We start from the raw sequence: 19,112 nt of genomic DNA on the forward strand, positions 1-19,112 counted from the left end.
TCTCTCTCTCCTGATGATCTTCCTCTCTATCTCCTGATGATCTTCCTCTCCTTCCTGATGATCTTCCTCTCTCTCTCTCCTGATGATCTTCCTCTCTCTCTCCTGATGATCTTCCTCTCTCTTTCTCCTGATGATCTTCCTCTCTCTCTCCTGATGATCTTCCTCTCTCTTTCTCCTGATGATCTTCCTCTTCTTCCTGATGATCTTCCTCTCTCTCTCTCCTGATGATCTTCCTCTCTCTCTCCTGATGATCTTCCTCTCTCTCTCCTGATGATATTCCTCTCTCTCTCCTGATGATCTTCCTCTCCTTCCTGATGATCTTCCTCTCTCTCTCCTGATGATCTTCCTCTCTCTCTCTCTTCTGATGATCTTCCTCTCTCTCTCTCTCTCTCTCTCCTGATGATCTTCCTCTCTCTCTCTCCTGATGATCTTCCTCTCTCTCTCCTGATGATCTTCCTCTCTCTCTCTCCTGATGATCTTCCTCTCTCTCTCCTGATGATCTTCCTCTCCTTCCTGATGATCTTCCTCTCTCTCCTGATGATCTTCCTCTCTCTCCTGATGATCTTTCTCTCTCTCCTGATGATCTTCCTCTCTCTCTCTCTCCTGATGATCTTCCTCTCTCTCTCTTGATGATCCTCCTCTCCTTCCTGATGATCTTCCTCTCTCTCTCTTGATGATCTTCCTCTCCTTCCTGATGATCTTCCTCTCTCTCTCTCTCATGATGATTTTCCTCTCTCTCCTGATGATCGTTCTCTCTCTCCTGATGATCTTCCTCTCTCTCCTGATGATCTTCCTCTCTCTCCTGATGATCTTCCTCTCTCTCTCTCCTGATGACCTTCCTCTCTCTCCTGATGATCTTCCTCTCTCTCCTGATGATCATCCTCTCTCTCTCTCCTGATGATCTTCCTCTCTCTCTCCTGATGATCTTCCTCTCTCTCCTGATGATCTTCCTCTCTCTCTCTCTCTCCTGATGATCTTCCTCTCTCTCTCCTGATGATCTTCCTCTCTCTCTCCTGATGATCTTCCTCTCTCTCTCTCCTGATGATCTTCCTCTCTCTCTCTCCTGATGATCTTCCTCTCTCTCTCCTGATGATCTTCCTCTCTCTCCTGATGATCCTCCTCTCTCTCTCTCCTGATAATCTTCCTCTCTCTCTCTCCTGATGATCTTCCTCTCTCTCTCCTGATGATCTTCCTCTCTCTCTCCTGATGATCTTCCTCTCTCTCTCTCTCCCCTGATGATCTTCCTCTCTCTCCTGATGATCTTCCTCTCTCTCTCCTGATGATCTTCCTCTCTCTCTCCTGATAATCTTCCTCTCTCTCTCTCCTGATGATCTTCCTCTCTCTCTCCTGATGATCTTCCTCTCTCTCTCCTGATAATCTTCCTCTCTCTCTCTCTCCCCTGATGATCTTCCTCTCTCTCCTGATGATCTTCCTCTCTCTCTCCTGATGATCTTCCTCTCTCTCCTGATGATCTTCCTCTCTCTCCTGATGATCTTCCTCTCTCTCCTGATGATCTTCCTCTCTCTCCTGATGATCTTCCTCTCTCTCTCCTGATGATCTTCCTCTCTCTCTCCTGATGATCTTCCTCTCTCTCTCCTGATGATCTTCCTCTCTCTCTCCTGATGATCTTCCTCTCTCTCTCCTGATGATCTTCCTCTCTCTCTCCTGATGATCTTCCTTTCTCTCTCCTTATGATCTTCCTCTCTCTCCTGATGATCCTTCTCTCTCTCTCCTGATGATCTTCCTCTCTCTCCTGATGATCTTCCTCTCTCTCTCCCTCCTGATGATCTTCCTCTCTCTCTCTCTCCTGATGATCTTCCTCTCTCTCTCCTGATGATCTTCCTCTCTTTCTCTCCTGATGATCTTCCTCTCTCTCTCTCTCCTGATGATCTTCCTCTCTCTCTCCTGATGATCTTCCTCTCTCTCTCCTGATGATCTTCCTCTCTCTCTCTCCTGTTGATCTTCCTCTCTCTCTCCTGATGATCTTCCTCTCTCTCTCTCCTGTTGATCTTCCTCTCTCTCTCCTGATGATCTTCCTCTCTCTCTCCTGATGATCTTCCTCTCTCTCCTGATGATCTTCCTCTCTCTCTCCTGATGATCTTCCTCTCTCTCTCCTTATGATCTTCCTCTCTCTCTCCTGATGATCTTCCTCTCTCTCTCTCTCTCCCCTGATGATCTTCCTCTCTCTCCTGATGATCTTCCTCTCTCTCTCCTGATGATCTTCCTCTCTCTCTCTCTCCTGATGATCTTCCTCTCTCTCTCCTGATGATCTTCCTCTCTCTCTCTCTCCTGATGATCTTCCTCTCTCTCTCCTGATGATCTTCCTCTCTTTCTCTCCTGATGATCTTCCTCTCTCTCTCTCTCCTGATGATCTTCCTCTCCTTCCTGATGATCTTCCTCTCTCTCTCCTGATGATCTTCCTCTCTCTCTCTCTTCTGATGATCTTCCTCTCTCTCTCTCTCTCCTGATGATCTTCCTCTCTCTCTCTCCTGATGATCTTCCTCTCTCTCTCCTGATGATCTTCCTCTCTCTCTCTCCTGATGATCTTCCTCTCTCTCTCCTGATGATCTTCCTCTCCTTCCTGATGATCTTCCTCTCTCTCCTGATGATCTTCCTCTCTCTCCTGATGATCTTTCTCTCTCTCCTGATGATCTTCCTCTCTCTCTCTCTCCTGATGATCTTCCTCTCTCTCTCTTGATGATCCTCCTCTCCTTCCTGATGATCTTCCTCTCTCTCTCTTGATGATCTTCCTCTCCTTCCTGATGATCTTCCTCTCTCTCTCTCTCATGATGATTTTCCTCTCTCTCCTGATGATCGTTCTCTCTCTCCTGATGATCTTCCTCTCTCTCCTGATGATCTTCCTCTCTCTCCTGATGATCTTCCTCTCTCTCTCTCCTGATGACCTTCCTCTCTCTCCTGATGATCTTCCTCTCTCTCCTGATGATCATCCTCTCTCTCTCTCCTGATGATCTTCCTCTCTCTCTCCTGATGATCTTCCTCTCTCTCCTGATGATCTTCCTCTCTCTCTCTCTCTCCTGATGATCTTCCTCTCTCTCTCCTGATGATCTTCCTCTCTCTCTCCTGATGATCTTCCTCTCTCTCTCTCCTGATGATCTTCCTCTCTCTCTCTCCTGATGATCTTCCTCTCTCTCTCCTGATGATCTTCCTCTCTCTCCTGATGATCCTCCTCTCTCTCTCTCCTGATAATCTTGCTCTCTCTCTCTCCTGATGATCTTCCTCTCTCTCTCCTGATGATCTTCCTCTCTCTCTCCTGATGATCTTCCTCTCTCTCTCTCTCCCCTGATGATCTTCCTCTCTCTCCTGATGATCTTCCTCTCTCTCTCCTGATGATCTTCCTCTCTCTCTCCTGATAATCTTCCTCTCTCTCTCTCCTGATGATCTTCCTCTCTCTCTCCTGATGATCTTCCTCTCTCTCTCCTGATGATCTTCCTCTCTCTCTCTCTCCCCTGATGATCTTCCTCTCTCTCCTGATGATCTTCCTCTCTCTCTCCTGATGATCTTCCTCTCTCTCCTGATGATCTTCCTCTCTCTCCTGATGATCTTCCTCTCTCTCCTGATGATCTTCCTCTCTCTCCTGATGATCTTCCTCTCTCTCTCCTGATGATCTTCCTCTCTCTCTCCTGATGATCTTCCTCTCTCTCTCCTGATGATCTTCCTCTCTCTCTCCTGATGATCTTCCTCTCTCTCTCCTGATGATCTTCCTCTCTCTCTCCTGATGATCTTCCTTTCTCTCTCCTTATGATCTTCCTCTCTCTCCTGATGATCCTTCTCTCTCTCTCCTGATGATCTTCCTCTCTCTCCTGATGATCTTCCTCTCTCTCTCCCTCCTGATGATCTTCCTCTCTCTCTCTCTCCTGATGATCTTCCTCTCTCTCTCCTGATGATCTTCCTCTCTTTCTCTCCTGATGATCTTCCTCTCTCTCTCTCTCCTGATGATCTTCCTCTCTCTCTCCTGATGATCTTCCTCTCTCTCTCCTGATGATCTTCCTCTCTCTCTCTCCTGTTGATCTTCCTCTCTCTCTCCTGATGATCTTCCTCTCTCTCTCTCCTGTTGATCTTCCTCTCTCTCTCCTGATGATCTTCCTCTCTCTCTCCTGATGATCTTCCTCTCTCTCCTGATGATCTTCCTCTCTCTCTCCTGATGATCTTCCTCTCTCTCTCCTTATGATCTTCCTCTCTCTCTCCTGATGATCTTCCTCTCTCTCTCTCTCTCCCCTGATGATCTTCCTCTCTCTCCTGATGATCTTCCTCTCTCTCTCCTGATGATCTTCCTCTCTCTCTCTCTCCTGATGATCTTCCTCTCTCTCTCCTGATGATCTTCCTCTCTTTCTCTCCTGATGATCTTCCTCTCTCTCTCTCTCCTGATGATCTTCCTCTCTCTCTCCTGATGATCTTCCTCTCTCTCTCCTGATGATCTTCCTCTCTCTCTCTCCTGTTGATCTTCCTCTCTCTCTCCTGATGATCTTCCTCTCTCTCCTGATGATCTTCCTCCCTCTCTCTCCTGATGATCTTCCTCTCTCTCTCCTTATGATCTTCCTCTCTCTCCTGATGATCTTCCTCTCTCTCTCTCCTGATGATCTTCCTCTCTCTCTCCTGATGATCTTCCTCTCTCTCTCCTGATGATCTTCCTCTCTCTCTCTCCTGATGAACTTCCTCTCTCTCTCCTGATGATCTTCCACTCTCTCTCCTGATGATCTTCCTCTCTCTCTCCTGATGATCTTCCTCTCTCTCCTGATGATCTTCCTCTCTCTCTCTCTCCTGATGATCTTCCTCTCTCTCTCCTGATGATCTTGCTCTCTCTCCTGATGAACTTCCTCTCTCTCTCCTGATGATGTTCCTCTCTCTCCTGATGATCTTCCTCTCTCTCTCCTGATGATGTTCCTCTCTCTCCTGATGATCTTCCTCTCTCTCTCCTGATGATCTTGCTCTCTCTCCTGATGAACTTCCTCTCTCTCTCCTGATGACCTTCCTCTCTCTCCTGATGATCTTCCTCTCTCTCCTGATGATCTTCCTCTCTCTCTCTCCTGATGATCTTCCTCTCTCTCTCCTGATGATCTTCCTCTCTCTCCTGATGATCTTCCTCTCTCTCTCTCTCTCTCTCTCTCTCTCTCTCTCTCTCTCTCTCTCTCTCTCTCTTCTGGTGATCTTCCTCTCTCTCACCTGATGATCTTCCTCATTCTCCTGATGATCTTCCTCTCTCTCTCTCCTGATGATCTTCCTCTCTCTCTCCTGATGATCTTCCTCTCTTTCCTGATGATCTTCCTCTCTCTCTCCTGATGATCTTCCTCTCTCTCTCCTGATGATCTTCCTCTCTCTCTCCTGATGATCTTCCTCTCTCTCTCTCCTGATGATCTTCCTCTCTCTCCTGATGATCTTCCTCTCTTTCCTGATGATCTTCCTCTCTCTCTCCTGATGATCTTCCTCTCTCTCTCCTGATGATCTTCCTCTCTCTCTCCTGATGATCTTCCTCTCTCTCTCTCCTGATGATCTTCCTCTCTCTCTCTCTCTCTCTCTTGATGATTTTCCTCTCTCTCACCTGACGATCTTCCTCTCTCTCCTGATGATCTTCCTCTCTCTCTCTCTCCTGATGATCTTCCTCTCTCTCCTGATGATCTTCCTCTCTCTCTCTCTTGATGATCTTCCTCTCTCTCACCTGATGATCTTCCTCTCTCTCCTGATGATCTTCCTCTCTCTCTCTCTCTCTCTCTCTCCTGATAATCTTCCTCTCTCTCCTGATGATCTTCCTCTCTCTCTCTCCTGATGATCTTCCTCTCTCTCTCTCTCCTGATGATCTTCATCTCTCTCCTGATGATCTTCCTCTCTCTCTCCTGATGATCTTCCTCTCTCTCTCCTGATGATCTTCCTCTCTCTCTCTCCTGATGATCTTCCTCTCTCTCCTGATGATCTTCCTCTCTCTTCTGATGATCTTCCTCTCTCTCCTGATGATCTTCCTCTCTCTCCTGATGATCTTCCTCTCTCTCCTGATGATCTTCCTCTCTCTCTCCTGATGATCTTCCTCTCTCTCTCCTGATGATCTTCCTCTCTCTCTCTCCTGATGATCTTCCTCTCTCTCCTGATGATCTTCCTCTCTCTCCTGATGATCTTCCTCTCTCTCCTGATGATCTTCCTCTCTCTCTCCTGATGATCTTCCTCTCTCTCCTGATGATCTTCCTCTCTCTCCTGATGATCTTCCTCTCTCTCTCTCCTGATGATCTTCCTCTCTCTCCTGATGATCTTCCTCTTTCTCCTGATGATCTTCCTCTCTCTCCTGATGATCTTCCTCTTTCTCCTGATGATCTTCCTCTCTCTCTCTCCTGATGATCTTCCTCTCTCTCCTGATGATCTTCCTCTCTCTCTCTCCTGATGATCTTCCTCTCTCTCCTGATGATCTTCCTCTCTCTCTCTCCTGATGATCTTCTTCTCTCTCCTGATGATCTTCCTCTCTCTCCTTATGATCTTCCTCTCTCTCCTGATGGTCTTCCTCTCTCTCCTGATGATCTTCCTTTCTCTCTCCTGATGATCTTCCTCTCTCTCTCCTGATGATCTTCCTCTCTCTCCTGATGATCTTCCTCTCTCTCTCCTGATGATCTTCCTCTCTCCTGATGATCTTCCTCTCTCTCCTGATGATCTTCCTCTCTCTCTCTCCTGATGAACTTCCTCTCTCTCCTGATGATCTTCCTCTCTCTCCTGATCTTCCTCTCTCTCCTGATGATCTTCCTCTCTCTCATGATGACCTTCCTCTCTCTCTCCTGATGATCTTCCTCTCTCTCTCCTGATGATCTTCCTCTCTCTCCTGATGATCTTCCTCTCCCTCCTGATGATCTTCCTCTCCCTCCTTTGATTATTCGTAAAATCCCACCGCTGCCACCACTACACACAAACATTGGTTTTTATTTCGTTCTATTATTTCTTACATTTGATTTTATTCTCTTATTATATGTTCATTTAACTCTGTGTTTGACTTTCACCTATTGTATCATTGGTGTATCTTTGATTTTGTAATTAAGGCTTTCTTGATCGACAAAATAATACCACTAGGACTATCATAACATTTACAAACATAGGTAACTTCAGAAACTTCAAAGGAAGCTCATTTTTTATCTAAAATTATAGAAAATAAACGATATTCTGAAAAAATATCCATTTTAATCTGGTTTCACTGATCAATTGACAAGGTGGCTGTCATAACAGCAAAGTTTTTGAGAGCGTGACGAGTACCACTCCGGTTTAGAGTTCATTTGGTTTATTTTTTGCACCCCTTCCTTTCCTCAGTATGCAATGGTCTCGCAAGTGGAGCTACGAGGGTACAACCCCAAGGATGCTGTGCTGGAGATCAAGCCCAGACCTGGTGAACACACACTGAGGACTGCAGACATTCTTCAGGTAAGTATTTTTCATTGTTTCTCTGTTATTGCTCGGACGACCACCAATCTAAGATAGTTACTAATGGAAATATCTCATAAGTTGAGAGATTTTCATAAGAGATCATTGAGTTAGATTCTAGTAATTTGTCTCTTAAGAAATATATGCTTCAATTTATTTGTACTAGTAAACCTGGAGAGTTAACATCCCTGGATAACCCAAGCATTGTGGTTTAACTACACTTTGGTTCTTTTGTTTTAAGTTCTCCCTGATAATGCGACCTACAACAGTCGACTAACTTCTAGCTACAATATCTATATACATTGTATATAGATACTGTTACTTAGCTGTATATTATACTGCTAAGTAAGGTGGGTTGCAGGTGCTAGGAGGCTCGTCCACACGTGAAACCCTGCCCAGGACTCGACCCGGGTATTTTCAGTTTTGAGTCGAGATCTCTACCATTGCGCTGCGAGGTACCGAGTCCTTGTAGAATGTGGCAAATTTTATCCTGGTGGCCTGGTGGTTAACGCTCTCGCTTCACACGGTGAGGGCCTGGGTTCGATTCCCAGCCAGAGTAGAAACATTGGACGTGTTTCTTTCCACCTGTTGTCTATGTTCCCCATCAGTAAAATGGGTACCTGGGTGTTAGTCGACTGGTGTGGGTCGCATCCTGGGACACTGACCTAAGGAGGCCTGGTCACAGACCGGGCCGCGGGGGCGTTGACCCCCGGAACTCTCTCCAGATAAACTCCAGATAATTACTGGACGAATTTTGGAAGGTACCGACCACTTAAGACGCAATTAAACATGAGTACGAGAAACATGACCACATATATCTGGATGATGAGAGGATGAGGAGAACTGTGACCTCAAGGATGTAATCGTAACTGACGTAATTGGACATACAACCAACAGTGCTCCACTGGTCAACATGAAACACACACACACACACACACACACACACACACACACATACACATACACACATACACACACACACACACACACGCACGCACGCACGCACACACACCAAGTTAAGTTGGAGCACACGTTCAACTTTGACGATTTATTGTATATTTCTCGAAAACTGATTTATCCAGTGTATCAGAGAGTCTTAAGTTACCAAGCTCTTGAGACATTCAGCCTATGTGACGAATAACTGATTAAGCTCAGCGATCAACACAGGCGCATCTCTTCTTCAGGTGATCAAGGGACAGGACAATATGCAGGCGTCCCTCCTTCAGGTGATGAAGAAACAAAATAACATAGGTCTTCCTCTTACAGATGCTGAAGGAGGAGGGCAGTAGCATCGCTGTGGTGTGCCTGGGGGGAGTACAGTACTACACTGGGCAGAAGTTCGACATGGAGCCCATAACGAAGGCGGCACAGGAGCAGGGCTGCCTCGTGGGGTGGGACCTGGCTCACGCCGTAGGCAATGTTCCCCTTCACCTCGACCAATGGGGAGTCGACTTCGCCTGCTGGTGCACCTACAAGGTACACGAGTGTATACACAGCCACTTGCTGTCCATATTTACTTGCAGGTGTATGAATATTCGTTTTCCTGGTCAATATTTTCCCTGTGGGTGTATGTGTATGTGTATTTCTTCATATTCTTGACCCAGAGGGCGCCTGCTAAACACTTTAATCTCGTCAAAAAGTAATAACCAAAACTTAATTCTTTTAGGTTCCAAATTTTTCAGACAAAACTAAACATAATTGCTCTTGTTATTATTCTGAAGGAGGGGTGTTAATGTGGCAGTTTTATAACTATAATGTAAGCGCACCTCTGGTGAGACAGTGATGCAGTGAATGATGGTGAATGTTTTTGTTTTTTCGGGCCACCCTGCCTTGGTGGGAGACGGCCCATGTGTTAATAAATAAAATAATAATAATAATAATAATAATAATAATAATAATAATAATAATAATAATAATAATAATAATAATAATATTTATTATTATTATTATTATTATTATTATTATTATTATTATGCTTGTAAAGGCCATACGAGCCTGGGAGAAGGGTAGAGAAGTAACTAAGCTTCATTCGAGGTAGAGAGTAGCTCCAGTTCCTTGGATCAAGAGGCCTTCAATGGAGTAGCGACACCTACCCTTGACGGGTTAACTATCAACACTACAAAGAGAGAGAGAGAGAGAGAGAGAGAGAGAGAGAGAGAGAGAGAGAGAGAAACAGAAGTGTTTAAATATTTAACAAAATTAACAAGGATGGAGGAGAGGGGAGTTACCTTGATGTCGGCGAAGGGTTCTTGATCCAAGGAAATTAAACTATTTTTCATTAGATTCCACCATTCGTCCACGTCACTCCGCTCCGTTAAACTCGTCCTGTAAACCTTAACTCTCTTTTTACAATGATTGAGGCATCTCGGGAAATGCTACAAACGGCTATGAATTTATTTTCCATTGACGATTAAACTAACACTATGACAGAAGCTCCAAATAGTTTAACTTTCTTCTATTTACGCTTGCTTTTATCTGTTCACGTGTTATTCACGCTTGCTTTACCTGTTCACGTGTTATTCACGCTTGCTTGATCTCCGATACTATCAACACAAAGCACAAGTGACCCTACGTCTCAGGCACTACATTCCGGTGTGCTTGGCCCGGCAGTAGTGCCGTCGACAATAATATTCCGTCAACTTGGGCTCGATTACAACTAGCAGAAGCTGTGATTTTCGTCAGTAGAACGACGAGACAAAGTATCAAACGCTTAGGGCATGAGTTGAGGTCAAAGATTAACCCTACTTGCTTGGGAGTTATCATAGTGTTCTCTCATAGCTTCACTACACTCCGGTGTTTACATAGTGTTCTCCCACAGCCTTACTACTCTCTGGTGTTTTTCCCCACAGCACGTCTGGTGTTTCCATAGTATTTTTCCACAACCTGACTACCCTCTGTTGTTTACATAGTGTTCTCCCACAGCCATACCACGAACTGGTATTAAGAGAGCGCTCTTCCACAGTACCTGAACAGCGGGGCTGGAAGCATAGGCGGAGCGTACGTAAACAAGCGTCACGACACCAGGGAGGCACCGCACCTGCGTGGCTGGTGGAGCAACAAGGAGACTACCAGGTTCTTCATGTTTCAAGAGTGTGACGTCGCCCCTGGCGTCGACTCCTTCAGGATGAGTAATCCGTCCCCGATGATGGTAGCTCTTGTCAAGGCCAGTCTAGAGGTGAGAGAATTGTTTTAAACACAGAAAATATGGATATTATAATCTTTTGTTTTATTGTGGACCGGGCCGCGGGGGCGTTGACCCTCGGAAAACTCTCCAGGTATACATGTAAGCTCATTTGTGCCACTGACCAGTATGTAACTGTATATATGTATATGTTGTGCCGAACAAGCCGAACTGGCGAGTTAGGCCTACAAAATAAGGGTCTTTTCTGCCGAATAGGCAGAACGAAAATTTGTTTTATATCATAAATCTGCGAAAGTCAAACTGAACATAATGATATATATATATATATATATATATATATATATATATATATATATATATATATATATATATATATATATATATATATATATATATATATATATATATATAAATATATATATATATATATATATATATATATATATATATATATATATATTATATATATATATATATATATATATATATATATATATATATATATATATATATATATATATATATATATATATATATATATATATATATATATATACATGCATACATGCATATATGTCGTGCCGAATATGTAAAACTGGTCAATTAACAAGAACTCATTTAAAATTAAGTCCTTTCTAAAATTTTCTCTTATACGTTTAAAAATATATTTTTTTTATTAATGTTAATGTAAAAAATTTTAATTTTGCTCCAAACGAATCTTAGAAAACTTACCTAACCTTATTATAACAAGAACAATTTACTTTAGCCTAACCCAACTAAATATATTTTAGATTTGTTTACAATAATTTAATACTAAACAAACACAGTGGAATATATTTTTTTCGTTAGGTTCAGAATAATTTTTGCGAAATTATTGCATACACAAATTTTCGCTTGTCCTATATGGCAAGATGAGCGTTGCTATTTAAGCCAAGATGGCAAGTTCTGCCTATTCAGCATGATATATATATATATATATATATATATATATATATATATATATATATATATATATATATATATATATATATATATATATATATATATATATAGATGCTTAACAATTTACAAACGGGCGAAATTATTGACAAACATTATCTCTCACTTAGCAGCAGGATTCGAACCTGCACACTCTGCATCAGTGTACGCGGTATTTTATCTATATGGGGCCTGACTGTGTGGATAAAATGCTGCGAACACTGAGTAGTCAGTCTTCACAAGGATGATTATGTTCATATGAATAAAAGAAGGGAGAGGTACTACATTAGATCTGCCGGTCCACACTAGGTAGGTTTTACTCAAAAAAGAAAGACAGGAATAAAGGGGGAAATAAATAAAGTGCTAAAAGTATGTAACCGAGGTAGGAATAGCAGTAATAGGTTCAAATTTAAAAAAAAAATATACAAGAAAAAGATTTAAAAAGCACTGGTCTGGTAATAGAGTTGTGGACGAGTGGAACAAACTCCCAAGTAGCGTTATTGAAGCTAAAACCTCGTGTCGCTTCGAAAATAGGTTAAACAAGTACATGAGTAGGTCTGGGTGGGTGTGAGTTGAACCTGTCTAGCATGGGCCAGCAGGCATGCGGCAGTGAACCTTCTTTCTTATATTCTTAAGTTCTCATATTGATTTAAGTGAGTACAAATAGAAAGTGCATCTGTTTCTCACTCAGCAGAGCATCAAACCTCCACCACGTCTTGCCCTGAACGACCCACACGGGTTTAGTGTTTAACCTGAATTATTTTTTTATTGTTAGGTGTAAAGGACATATGTTCAACTAAGGCGACGGTAATTCTACAAACATTATTACTATTTCTTAATTTCCCACTTTAAGTGGTCGCTTCAGTGACACTACACGACAGTCTGTTCCACTTATTACATCTTTAATTCTCCTGAATGAGAGCCTAAATATCTACATTCACACATTTTGCCTCCCTCAGATCTTCGAAGAAGCGAAGATGGAGCGACTCTTGCAGAAGCAGTTCCTCCTGACGGGGTACCTGGAGCTGCTGATTAAAACCTACCTCCGCAGCGGGCAGACGCAGTTTCCCGAGGTCACCATCATCACCCCAGACGATGTGAGGCAGCGAGGCTCTCAGCTCTCTCTCTCCTTCTCTATAAACCTCCATGAAGTTCACGAGGAAATCCAAAAACGGGGTGTAATGGTGAGTCGACTATAGATGCCATGTAACAACAGTAACAGTAACAGATGGCCCGGTGGCCTGGTGGCTGAAGCTCCCGTTTCACACACGGAGGGCCCGGGTTCGATTCCCGGAGGGTGGAAACATTTCAACACGTTTTCTTACACTTGTCCTGTTCACCTAGCAGCAAATAGGTACCTGGGTGTTAGTCGACTGGTGTGGGTCGCCAATGGAAATTAGTTAGACAGTCCTCGATGACGCACTGACTTTCTTGGGTTATCCTAGGTGGCTAACCCTCCGGGGTTAAAAATCCGAAAGAAATCTTATCTTATGTTAATAATATCCCTTTTCTCAACTTCACCAACAAACGTAGAGTTAATACGGTTTAATAAGCGAGCATTAAGCGAACTGTTGCTGACAAAGATTAACAAGCAGAAATTTGGAAACTTATTTCGGACAACTTCTCGCCTCATCGGCAGGTTTTTTTTTATTATTATGATTAAGTCTAATGTTCAGACTTCAAAAAGTTAGCTGCAAAGGCAAAGTGACTGAAAGTTTGCAGTTGCTGCTTGTGTATCTTCATTATAGAATTCCCATATATCTATAATTACAAGTTGACAGATTTATGGTTTGTCAGTTATTACTTTTGTTAGATATTGCCTTTAGAATACCTTCTTTTGTGTGTCAGATCTTATTCTTGAAGGAAGTGTTTGCTCTCTGCAAGACTTTTACTATTACTGCTACTACTACTGCTACTACTACTGCTACTACTACTGCTACTACTACTGCTACTACTACTGCTACTACTACTGCTACTACTACTGCTACTACTACTGCTACTACTACTGCTACTACTACTGCTACTACTACTGCTACTACTACTGCTGCTACTACTGCTACTACTACTGCTACTACTACTGCTACTACTACTGCTACTACTACTGCTACTACTACTGCTGCTACTACTACTGCTACTACTACTGCTACTACTACTGCTACTACTACTGCTGCTACTACTGCTACTACTACTGCTACTACTACTGCTACTACTACTGCTACTACTACTGCTACTACTACTGCTACTACTATTGCTACTACTACTGCTACTACTACTACTGCTACTACTACTGCTACTACTACTGCTACTACTACTGCTGCTACTACTACTGCTACTACTACTGCTACTACTACTGCTGCTACTACTACTGCTACTACTACTGCTACTACTACTACTGCTACTACTACTGCTACTACTACTACTGCTACTACTACTACTGTTACTATTACTGCTGCTACTACAACTGCTACTACTACTGCTACTTCTAATGCTACTACTACTGCTACTACTACTGCTACTACTACTGCTACTACTACTGCTACCACCACCGCCACTCCACCGCCACCACCAACGCCAGCACCACCGCCACTCCCACCGCCACCACTCTGGCCACTCCACCGCCACCACTACCACGCCACCACCACCTGTTCACTACCACCGCCACCACCACCGCCACTCCCTGCCGCCACCACCACCGCCACCACCGCCACCACCACCGCCACCACCACCGCCACTCCCACCGCCGCCACCACCGCCAACACCACCGCCACTCCCACCGCCACCACCACCGCCGCAACCACCGCCACCACCACCGCCACCACCACCGCCACCACCACCGCCACCACCACCGTCACCACCACCGCCACCACCACCGCCACTTCCCCACCGCCACCACCACCGCCACCACTCTGCCACCACCACCGCCACCACCACCGCCACTCCCACCGCTGCCACCACTGCCAACACCACCTGCCACTCCCACCTGCCACCACCACCTGCCACCACCACCGCCACCACCACTGCCACCACCACCGCCACCACCACCGCCACCACCACCACCGCCACCACCACCGCCACCACCACCGCCACTCCCACCGCCACCACTCCCACCGCCACCACCACCGCCACCACCACCGCCACCACCACCGCCACCACCACCCCACCACCTGGGCCGTCATCCACCGCCACTCCCACCGCCACCACCACCGCCACTACCACCGCCACCACCACCTGCCACCCCTCCCACTGCCACCACCACCGCCTACTCCACCGTCCCACTACCTGCCACCTACCACTGCCACCACCACCGCCACCACCACCTGCCACCACCACCTGCCCCTCCCACCACTGCCACCACCACCGCCACTCCCACCTGCCACCACCACCCCACCCCACCACCACCGCCACCACCATTACAGCCGCCACCACCACCGCCACCACCACCGCCACCACCACCGCCACCACCACCGTCCCACCACCGCCACCACCACCGCCACTTCCACCTGCCACCACCACCTACCGCCACCACCACCGCCACCACCACCGCCACCACCACCGCCACCACCACCGCCACCACCACCGTTACCACCACCTGCCACCACCACCGCCACTTCCACCGCCACCACCACCGCCACCACTCCGCCACCACCACCGCCACCGCCACCCTCCCACCGCCGCCACCACCGCCACCACCACCGCCACTCCACCGCCACCACCACCGCCACCACCACCGCCACCACCACCGCCACCACCACCGCACCACCATTACCGCCACCACCACCGCCACCACCACCGCCACCACCACCGCCACCCTCCCACCGCCACCACTCCCACCTGCCACCACCACTGCCACCACCACTGCCACCACCACCGCCACCACCACCCCTCCCACCACTCCCGCCGTCCCACCGCCACTCCCACCGCCACCACCACCGCCACCACCACCGCCACCACCACCGCCACCCTCACCGCCACCACCACCGCCACTCCCACTGCCCCTCCCACCACCTGCCACCACCACCGCCACCACCACCGCCACCACCACCGCCACCACCACCGCCTCCCACCACCGCCACCACCACCGCCACTCCCACCGCCACCACCACCGCCAACCTACGCCACCGCCACCTCACCACTGCCACCACCACCGCCACCACCACCGCCACCACCACCGCCACCACCACCGCATTACCGCCACCACCACCGCCACCACCACCGCCACCACCACCGCCACCACCACCGTCCCTCCACCACCGCCACCACCACCGCCACTCCCACCGCCACCACCACCGCCACCACCACCGCCATTACCACCGCCACCACCACTCCCACCACCACCGCCACCACCACCGCCACCACCACCGCCACCACCAACCGCCACCACCACCGCCACCACCACCGCCACTCCCTGCCGCTCCACCACCGCCACTCCCACCGCCACCACCTATTGCTACCCCACCCACTGCCACCACCACCGCCACCACCACCGCCACTCCACTGCCACCACCACCGCCACCACCACCGCCACTCTACCGCCACCTACCACCGCCACCACCACCGCCACTCCCACCGCCACCATTACCTGCCACTCCCACCGCCACCACCACCGCCACCTACCACGCCACCACCACCGGTCTCCACCGCCACCACCAACGCCGCTACCACCGCCACTCCCACCGCCACCGCCACCACCACCGCCACCACCGCCGCCACCACCGCCGCCACCACCACCGCCTACCACCACCGCCACCACGACCGCCACCTGCCTGGCCACCACCACCGCCACCACCACCGCCACCGCCGCCTGCCACCACCACCGCCTACCACCACCGCCTACCACCACCGCCACCACCACCTGCCACCACCACCTGCCACCACCACCGCCACTCCCACCTGCCACCACCACCGCTAACACCACCGCCACTTCCCACCGCCATTACCACCGCCACCACCACCGCCACCACCACCGCCACCACCACCGCCACCACCACTCCGCCACCACCAACGCCACTCCATTGCCACCACCACCGCCACCACCACCGCCACCACCACCGCCACTCCCACCGCCACCACCACCGCCACCACCACCGCCACCACCACCGCCACCACCACCGCCACCACCACCGCCACCACCACCGCCACTCCCACCGCCACCACAACCGCTACCACCACCGCCACCACCACTGCCACTACCACGCCATTACTACCGCCACTCCCACCGCCACCTACCACGCCACTACCACCGCTTCTACCACCGCCACCTACCACCGCCACCTACCACCGCTACGACCACCGCCACCACCGCCGCTGCCACTACTGCCACGACCTACTCTACCACCGCCACCACCACTGCCACCTACCACCGCCTACCACCACCTGCCACCACCACCACTGCCACCACCACCGCCACCACCACCGCCACTCCGCTGCTCCTACCGCCACACCGCCACCACCACCTTGCCACCCACCGCCACCACCACCGCCACCACCACCGCCACTCCCCACCGCCACCACCACCGCCACCACCACCGCCACTCCCACACTGCTACTACTGCTGCTGCTACTACTGCTACGACTACTTCTACTACTACTGCTACTACTACTACTGCTACTACTACTGCTACTACTACTACTACTACTTCTTCATCATCTTCTAGTTTTATGCCTCTTTCATAGTCCCATAATGTCCTGATGCGCATAACACTTTCCATTTTTCATTGAAATTGTTAGCTATGATAGATTTTAGTGTCCCTTTACTCATTACTTTGTGCAGTTAGACCTATATTGTCAAATGGCTTCGCTAGTTCGCCAACTATTTCCCTGTGTATGTGACTGGCAGTGTGCAAGGTACCTGTTGACATATACGTCTTATCCCTGGGAGTGGTGACCTTCCAGGAAGGTGGGGCTGAGATCACACAGGTTTCTTGCAAGGTTTGGAGTAAGATGTAAGAGTCTGAATAGCACATTTGGATTAGAAATTGTTTAACTACCAGGCTTTAGTATATTAATTAATATAAGAACCTGACGAATCTCACACAGTTTGGTTATGAAGATGGAAAGGCTTTTTGGATATCTCGCTTCCATCTCAAAAGAGATGGACGCGAGATATCCACAACGCGGAGGTAACAGAGGATTGTTAAAGGGGCAAATTTAGGCAGTTGTAGGCATTAGATTTTAAAAGTCTTCAGAAACCTCACTCTTGTCTCTGCAGTGTGACGTTCGGAGACCCAGCGTGATGCGCATCGCCCCAGTGCCTCTCTACAACTCCTTCTACGACGTCCATCGCTTCATCGACATCCTGAAGGACGTATTTGCTATCTGCAAGATCGTTGGAGCTTAAGACTCTTGCTGTGTGATGCTCCAGTGTTCAGTGTTTGCATGTAGTGTGAGAAGTCAAGTGAACCTCATACATAGGTACATAATATTTCTTGTATAGTCAACAGATACTGGACCTAAATCGTAATTATTGAAACAAAATGTAGGGATCTAAATATTTAATTCGGTACTTTTCACTAAACAAACAGACTAGTCAGTAGGTGGGAAGATCCATACAAGCGAAAATCCACTGACGTGATATTTACTGAAACAAAACGAACTTGGCCATTTCCAAAGGAAATTAGAAACAGGATACATTTACAAAACACACACTAAACAGTACCTCCCGGCACTGAGTTCAGGCATTCAAACCACAACAGTCCATACATCCTCACAGTCACAAGTCTCTGGGACACCATCAGAGCCACCTTGAGCTCCACCCTGTAATTTTCCACACATCTTTTCCAATGCCCACTCAGAATTTTTCAGGTGCCGCATACTCTGAGCATATATATGAAATTATATATATGAAATTAGAGTTGTGCCAGAGATGTGGAAGATAGCTAATGTGGTTCCTATATTCAAATCAGGGGGTAAGTCTATTCCATCAAATTACCATCCAGTAAGCCTGACGTCTATAGCAGGCAAACTGTTAAAATCAGTTGTAGTTGATATTATTAGAAGTCAATTTGAACAACATCATTTGATTAATGAATCTCAACATGGGTTCACGAGAAGTCGTTCCTGCCTGACAAATTTACTTACGTTCTTCAATAGAACATTTGAGGTAGTAGACAGTAATAAAGAATATGATATTGCTTATTTGGATTTTATTAAAGCCTTCGATAGAGTACCTCACTAAACACTCTTAAGAAAAGTAGCAACTCATGGAATAGGAGGAAAAGTTCTAGCATGGATAGAGGCATGGCTTACCAATAGAAAGAAGAGAGTTTCCATTAATGGGGCAGAATCTGAATGGGGATTAGTCACTAGTGGCGTTCCACAAGGATTAGTTTTAGGCCCTCTGTTGTTCATAATTTACATTAATGACCTTGATGATGGAATTACAAGTGACATGAGCAAATCTGCTGATGATACAAAAATAGGCAGTATGATTCATTCTGAGGAGGATACCAATGAAATCCAGGAGAATTTGGGTAAATTAATGTCTTGGTCTGAAAAATGGCAGATGAAGTTCAATGTGGACAAGTGTAAAGTACTAGTCTTTGATAATGAAAATAACCCTCGAAGTTATAAACTAGGTGAAGTAGAGCTT

The 19,112-nt window shown here is 47.3% G+C and overlaps 1 protein-coding gene across 5 annotated transcripts in view; it reads left to right on the forward strand.

Moving 5' to 3' along the window:
* The window catches only part of LOC128699144 (kynureninase-like), a 38,730-nt gene extending 20,072 nt beyond the window's left edge, over positions 1–18,658 (forward strand). For all 5 annotated transcript variants that reach the window (XM_070096636.1, XM_070096638.1, XM_070096639.1 and 2 more), the window contains 5 exons: positions 7,294–7,404; positions 8,671–8,880; positions 10,367–10,579; positions 12,484–12,708; positions 17,733–18,658. In XM_070096636.1, the coding sequence (XP_069952737.1) occupies positions 7,294–7,404; positions 8,671–8,880; positions 10,367–10,579; positions 12,484–12,708; positions 17,733–17,861 (888 nt within the window). In that variant the 3' untranslated portion in view covers positions 17,862–18,658. The remainder of the gene's footprint in view (positions 1–7,293; positions 7,405–8,670; positions 8,881–10,366; positions 10,580–12,483; positions 12,709–17,732) is intronic.
* Positions 18,659–19,112: the final 454 nt, after the last annotated feature.

Source organism: Cherax quadricarinatus, chromosome 54 (assembly GCF_038502225.1).
Source record: "Cherax quadricarinatus isolate ZL_2023a chromosome 54, ASM3850222v1, whole genome shotgun sequence".
Classification (NCBI taxonomy): Eukaryota; Metazoa; Arthropoda; class Malacostraca; order Decapoda; family Parastacidae; genus Cherax; species Cherax quadricarinatus.